The 7,049-nt window shown below is 39.1% G+C and overlaps 2 protein-coding genes across 4 annotated transcripts in view; one reads left to right on the top strand and one right to left on the bottom strand.

Moving 5' to 3' along the window:
- Positions 1–337: 337 nt before the first annotated feature.
- On the top strand, positions 338–3,214 carry LOC21394809 (pentatricopeptide repeat-containing protein At3g57430, chloroplastic). The gene has a single exon (XM_010102324.2). It carries the CDS (start codon positions 441–443, stop codon positions 3,072–3,074), a length of 2,634 nt encoding a protein of 877 aa, XP_010100626.1. The 5' UTR covers positions 338–440; the 3' UTR covers positions 3,075–3,214.
- Positions 3,215–4,053: 839 nt separating this feature from the next.
- Positions 4,054–7,049, bottom strand: part of LOC21394808 (protein PLASTID TRANSCRIPTIONALLY ACTIVE 14) — a 6,346-nt gene continuing 3,350 nt past the window's right edge. For 2 of the 3 annotated variants that reach the window (XM_024168313.1, XM_024168314.1), the window contains exons 8-13: positions 6,878–6,987; positions 6,352–6,423; positions 5,470–5,575; positions 5,178–5,378; positions 4,759–4,801; positions 4,054–4,591 (exon numbers count right to left, since the gene is read on the bottom strand). In XM_024168313.1, the coding sequence (XP_024024081.1) occupies positions 4,513–4,591; positions 4,759–4,801; positions 5,178–5,378; positions 5,470–5,575; positions 6,352–6,423; positions 6,878–6,987 (611 nt within the window). In that variant the 3' untranslated portion in view covers positions 4,054–4,512. The remainder of the gene's footprint in view (positions 4,592–4,758; positions 4,802–5,177; positions 5,379–5,469; positions 5,576–6,351; positions 6,424–6,877; positions 6,988–7,049) is intronic. The other variant, XM_010102323.2, reaches the window with a different exon arrangement.

Genomic DNA, 7,049 nt, shown 5'->3' with positions numbered 1-7,049 from the left:
ATCTAATATCTAATTATAATTATAATATTATATATTTAAAATAATAAAATCTTAATTTTTATTATAACTATCATATTATTAATGAAAACATCACATCTATATCATATAATATAAGATAATGTACCTATCTAATGCACTATAGATTGGTCAAAGTCAAGTATACTAAAAATTTGTTCTTTTTGTTTCGGCTCCTTATTCAGATTGTCATTTGGTTGTTTTGGACCATAGCACAACCTTATCAACCTTATACAGCATTTGGTCTCTACGAAAATTTATAAGTAGTACTAGTCTCTGAATTCGGTAAAATATATATATATATGAATTATTCTTTTGATAATTATGTAACATATGCATTTTATATTAAGGATTATTATTAGTATTATTATAGGGTAATAAAATAAGGGTGAAAATTAGTTGACGCCCGCCAAAAGCCAAACCAAATGTCCTCCTACACTCACCCACTCTATCCACTGGCTGCCCTCCCTGTTTCTCCACAAAAACAAGTTGTAGAAAGGCAAACTGAATCACGAACACAATCACAATCACAAACCAACAATCCCCAATCCTCATGGATCGAATCCCTTCGTTCCCAAGTCCGCAACAACCTCTTCCGCGACGCCGTTTCCACGTACACCTCCATGACAATGGCAATCCCACCCGACAACTTTGCCTTCCCCCCCATTCTCAAGGCCGCCACTTCCCTCCGCGACCTCAGCCTCGGCAGACAGATTCATGCCCACGTCTTCAAGTTCGGCTACGCTTCTTCCTCCGTCACCGTCGCCAATACCCTCGTCAACATGTATGGCAAATGCGGTGATATTGGAGATGCCCACAAGGTGTTCGACAGAATTCCCCAAAGAGACCAAGTTTCTTGGAACTCAATGATTGCGGCTTTGTGTCACTTCGGGGAGTGGGCGCTTGCATTAGAGGCGTTTCGGGCCATGCTGGCCGAGGAGAACGTTGACCCTAGCTCGTTTACGCTAGTGAGTGTGTCTCTTGCTTGTTCGAATTTGGAAAGGTTTTATGGTTTGTGGCTTGGGAAGCAAGTTCATGGATATAGCTTGAGGAAGGATGATAGGAAAACGTTCACTATTAATGCTTTGATGGCTATGTATGCCAAGCTTGGAAGAGTTGATGATTCCGTAGCTTTGTTTGAGCTCTTCGAGAATCGTGATTTGGTGTCGTGGAATACGGTGATAAGCTCGTTGTCGCAGAACGACATGTTCGTGGAAGCGTTGGCGTTATTGCGCCGGATGGTTCGTGAGGGGGTTGGGCTTGATGGAGTCACAATTGCGAGTGTTCTTCCGGCCTGCTCCCACTTGGAAATGTTGGACTTGGGGAAGGAAATTCACGCCTACGCTGTGAGAAATGACGATTTGATTGAGAATTCTTTCGTGGGAAGTGCTTTAGTTGACATGTATTGCAATTGTAGACGAGTAAAGACTGGTCGCCGAGTTTTCGATTCAATCTTGGAGAGGAAAACCGCGCTTTGGAATGCTATGATTGCCGGTTATGCGCAAAACGAGTTTGATGAGGAGGCCTTGAACCTCTTCCTTGAGATGCTTGCAGTTTTGGGGCTCTCTCCCAACGCCACCACTATGGCAAGCATTGTGCCTGCTTGCGCTCGCTGCAAGGCGCTCTGCGATAAAGAAAGCATCCATGGTTATGTGGTGAAGATGGGTTTGGAAGGGGATAGGTATGTGCAAAATGCACTTATGGATTTTTACTCCAGGATAGGAAAGATAGAGATCTCAAGATCTATTTTCAAAACTATGGAAGAAAAAGATATAGTATCTTGGAACACCATGATTACTGGCTATGTTATTTGTGGTTTCCACAATGAAGCACTTTGTATGCTACATGAGATGACCAAAGAGAAAATTAGTGATGCTGAACTCAAAAGTGAAACAGGAAGAAACATGCTTAAGCTGAATTCGGTAACCCTCATGACGATCCTTCCCGGTTGTGCTGCATTGTCGGTGCTGGCTAAGGGGAGAGAAATCCATGCTTATGCCATTAGGCATTTGTTGGCATCAGATGTCGCGGTGGGAAGTGCACTAGTTGACATGTATGCAAAATGTGGATGCTCGGATATAGCTAGAGCTGTGTTTGAGGAAATGCCGATGAGGAACGTGATCACCTGGAATGTACTCATTATGGCTTACGGAATGCACGGGAGAGGGCGAGAGGCGTTGGAGCTATTTGAGAATATGGTGAAAGAAGGAATGAGGAATAAGGAAGCAAGGCCTACTGAAGTGACATTTATAGCAGTTTTCGCGGCATGTAGTCACTCCAAGATGGTAACTGAAGGTCTTGATTTGTTCCATAGAATGAAAAAGGATTACGGGGTTGAGCCTTTGGCGGATCATTATGCGTGTATCGTGGATTTGCTTGGTCGTGCCGGTAAAGTGGAAGAAGCGTATCAACTGATCAACACCATGCCTCTGGATTTTGACAAAACTGGTGCCTGGAGTAGCCTTCTTGGCACTTGCCGAGTTCATCACAGCGTAGAGATCGGGGAGATTGCAGCCGAGAATTTATTGCAGGTGGAGCCAAATGTGGCTAGCCACTATGTTCTACTCTCTAATATCTACTCGTCTGCTGGACTTTGGGATGAGGCAATGGATGTTCGGAGAAGGATGAAGGAAATGGGAGTGAGAAAAGAACCGGGTTGTAGTTGGATCGAATTTGGAGACGAGGTTCATAAGTTTTTGGCAGGTGATGGGTCACACCCGCAAAGTGAGAAGCTCCATGAGTTTCTCGAGAACCTTGCGATGAGGATGAAGAAGGCGGGGTATGTTCCAGATACTTCTTGTGTGCTTCACGATGTTGATGAGGAGGCAAAGGAAACTTTGCTTTGTGGGCACAGTGAGAAGCTGGCAATAGCTTTTGGAATCCTCAATACCCCTCCTGGGACTACCATTAGAGTTGCCAAGAATCTTAGGGTTTGTAATGACTGCCACGCCGCAGCGAAGGTTATCTCGAAAATAATGGACAGGGAGATCATCTTGAGAGATGTGAGGAGGTTTCATCATTTCAAGAGTGGAACTTGTTCCTGTGGGGATTATTGGTAAAGCCTCTCATTCTTGTGTTTGCTGTACAATCAGAATTACTATTATTTTGTTAATTGAAACATCAAGACAACTTGCATCTTACAGGTAGAAATTATGTAAATGTTAAATGCAAGTGAAATTTTCAAAAGTTTCCTTTGACCCCCAACCCATTTTGATCATGGACAATTTTTGTGTGTGATTATGAGATGGATACAAATACATACGAGTTAAAAGGTAGGACTTCATTATTTGCAGTTGTTTTAAGAATTCCATTTCGAGGAGCTGATGAGCTTACCTCAGAACAGGAGGACTCCCACAAATCTAGTTTGCGTTGTTTCCACTTTCTAGCAATGTATGAAGTGCAACCTCTCACGATGCAATACCAACTAGGGCGAGATTGAAACACTTTGAGCGCGTTTGGAACTCGTTCCAAAATGATTTTATTTTTTATATGAAAATGAAAATGAAAACGTTTTAAATCACAGACAGAAATCATTTTTAAAAATGTATTTGGTAATTTTATCAAGAGATTATTTTCAATATAAAAAAAACCCATTAATATCTCTCTCTGCTCGAGAGAAGAGAAAATAAAAAACCACTAAAAGTCATTTTTCATTTCTCTCTCATTTTACACTAAACCAAAAAATCGTTTTCATTTCTGTTTTTTATTTTTATTGCGCCAAACGGCATTTTAGAAACGTTTTTATTTTTTTTTCCTCAAAAAACGTAAAAAATAAAAACGGGATCAATTCCAAACATGACATTTGTGATCTCTTTTGATTTTGGCAATTGCATCATCCTCCTCGCACAGGGCATTACCATGTGAACACTCTTCTCTTTTGGTTTTGGTGTTTGAGATGATCTACTGATGGGTTCTTATTTGGTTCCAAGCTTAAGCCACTCCTATATTGGAATTTAGGTTTAATTTAAACGCATTGTTTAGATAAAAGTAAAGGTAAATGATCTTTTCATAACCTAACATCAGCCTGAATTTGCGAGGACAACATTAAAACCAAAAATTCAAATGTGAAGGCTGATAAATTCTACAAATACATGAAAAATACAAGGAGAGCTCGTCTAATTTTCCCTATGCTCTCATTGGAAAAGCAACTAAAACTTTCCTTCTGCTCTTTTTAATTTTAACCAAAAATAAAATGCTTTTGTCTTCTCCTCTACACAATCCTTGAACCCTTCACCTTGTAAAACGAGGCAACACCACCCAGAGCACAAGACAAAGGAAGGTTGTAATTGATACTTTTATATATCTTGCTACCTCAATCACTTCCATTTGCGTCAATATTTATGAGTTTACAACTTTCTTTTTCTTTTTTACCCTCGCTCCTTGGAGCTTAAGTTTAGCAACTCCAGTCCATAACCAAATATCATCATTTTTTTTTTTCCATCGGAAAACACTTCTCATTTTTTTTTTTTTTTTGGTCTACGTGAATGATAACTTATATTAGAACAATATTCTCTCTTGATAAATATCCAATGCCTGCATGACTTTCTCTATTAGCAACTTCCTATGCAATCTATACCTGCAAAAGTCACAAATCAACAAGTTTTAGAACACTTCTCAACTTCTTTCAGTATATATACTCAACCCCGAACACCATCCCCCCCACCCCGCACAAAAAAAAAAAAAAAAAAAAAAAAAAAAGAGCTCTAGAATCAATAATGTCGAGTATATATATAGTTCACGTACCTCATTGCCGCTTCGAGCGTTCTACTAGCTTCCGGACTTGAATCTGTCAGTGGTAAGAGGACAAGAAAAATGAAACCATAAGCTCCCAACATCTACAAGTTCACTGCAAATTTAGATATGCTCTAAACAATAATCTTCTTTTACCGTGATCAGCAATAACTCAATTTGTCACATTTGAAAACTTCAACTTTTTAGTTAGGACATCCAGATTTCAAGGTAAAAGTAGTAGATTATCAAGTACGGTGGACGAATAATGTAAGACAGAAATTTCAAACACAAACTTGATTGACCTTGTGCAAACGAAAGTAAAAAGACATACTATGATCAATGCAGTTGGTGCATAAAGCATGACTCAGCCATAAAAAAGAGGCTAAAAGAAGAAGACAAATTATGATCTATGCATTCGCAAGAACACTTACCTAGCGTATTCTGGTCTTGCTTAGAGGTGGTAGGGAACTCAGCAAGCATCTGTTTGCATTCTTCCTGTAACTCCTTCACGGCTCTTCTCTCAACACTCGGGATAGGAGGCACATCGCCGTCCGACCAAGTGGGCAGTCTTCTTGCTGCTGCAATAACCGCTCCATCAACAAATGTGTCCCCATCATTAGATAGTTCACCTGCTACAGATTTTATACATACTTTAAATAGTAATCAAATTTCCAGATGTTATAGTCTTAAAAAAAAGAAAATAGAAAACAAAATGGACCGTACTGTTGTGATAATACTCTTCAGGAAGACCAGATATGTTGAATACTGACAAGAACGAATCCAAATGAATACGCACATTGCCGGAGAAGTTGATCACGTCCCATGGATTCTGCAATTCTCAGAGGTTAGTTACATAGTAGTCCAACACAACATTATGCTTCTACATATTTAATTTATTTCAATAATATGCAGGCTTTGCAAGTCGAAGGACGTATTAAAACTTTAGTTACATGAAAAGAAAACCAAATAACAAGTTAACATTCGGGTATATAGAGGTGAGGGAGAGCATGTTGACACTATCAAGATTTCATCTAACCAAAAACTTTATAAAACATGAAGTCATGAGTTGAACTAGGGAAGGGACCTCTCCTCTTCATGCCTCTACTTTTAACTTTGTTGGTTTACCAAACCATCCCAAAAGCTTAAGCTATTAGGAGGTGGGCTAACAATTGTTTTGTACTTTAACACTCCCCCTCACGTGTGGGCTGGACAATGGGCAATCGTGTGGGTAAATTAATTGGAAAGCCCAACACGTGAATATTGAAGCCCGAAATATATTAAAGACCCAACACATGATGACAATTTAAGTGGGGATAAAGAGTGCAATTACGGGGGTTTGAACTCAGGACCTCCCGCTCTGATACCATGTTAGTTTACCAATCCATCCCAAAAGCTTAAGCTGTTAGGAGGTGGGCTAACAATAGTTTTGTACTTTAACAAACTTATTTAAAAAATTTTATGGTTCGCTATGGAAGAAAAAGAAAAGTGCCGAATTACTTGTTTGTTTAAGTGTGGCGTAACTTATATGAGAAGGCTTTTAGCAAACTCAAAATGAATTAAAACAACAAAGGAAATTAAGAAACCAGGATGACAACGAAAATTTACCACAGGTGAGGAGAACCCATATCTTTGCATGAGCATGTTATTCTGCAGCCCGCTCATGTAATTGACGGTCATCTGTGACCAACAACAAAATTAACATCTCATCTTCATTTTTAGCAAATTTTTTGAAATATAAACAAAGCTTCTTAGGATATTATCCAACTTCAATTCTGAATTTGAAGGCACGAATTCTACCGAGTATCTGACCACACATTCATGTCATAGAACCTGTATGTTATATATGTTATATTTCACCAGAATCTAGTAGCTGGAACTAGGCTTTTGATGCCCGAATTTAAACACAATTTTCAGGAAAACTTAGCATAGTATGATTACGGCAACTGGTAAGTGTAGGAATGGGTTTAAAGGGTGGTATCAAACGTCGGGAGAATGTAGAGTTTTACTTTAGCTTTTGAATGATGAGAAATGTTCGTGAAATATAAGTAATTCAACAAAATGAAGGAAATCGACCATTTCTTTGTATACTCATATTTGCAATACTTTGAATGTGATAGAATGGGAAGGATACCTCATCGCCTTTTTTAATCCGCTGTCCAGCATTTATCATCACCTCGAGCATGCGATCCTTAAAACGCCAATGGAAGAAACAGTTTGGCTGGAATGAATGGTTTAACATGTCTGGCAAAAATAAATTGCTATATTAAAATTTTAATCATGAAAAGAGAAGAATAAAGGAAGAG

The sequence above is a fragment of the Morus notabilis genome, unplaced genomic scaffold (genome assembly GCF_000414095.1).
Source record: "Morus notabilis unplaced genomic scaffold, ASM41409v2 Scaffold1245, whole genome shotgun sequence".
NCBI classification, from domain to species: domain Eukaryota; kingdom Viridiplantae; phylum Streptophyta; class Magnoliopsida; order Rosales; family Moraceae; genus Morus; species Morus notabilis.
This window is presented reverse-complemented; position numbering and strand designations above follow the sequence as displayed.

What these genes read in the sequence shown, in the direction of transcription:
- LOC21394809 (XM_010102324.2), top strand. Translation starts at nt 441, where the DNA reads ATGTCCTCCTACACTCACCCACTCTATCCACTGGCTGCCCTCCCTGTT.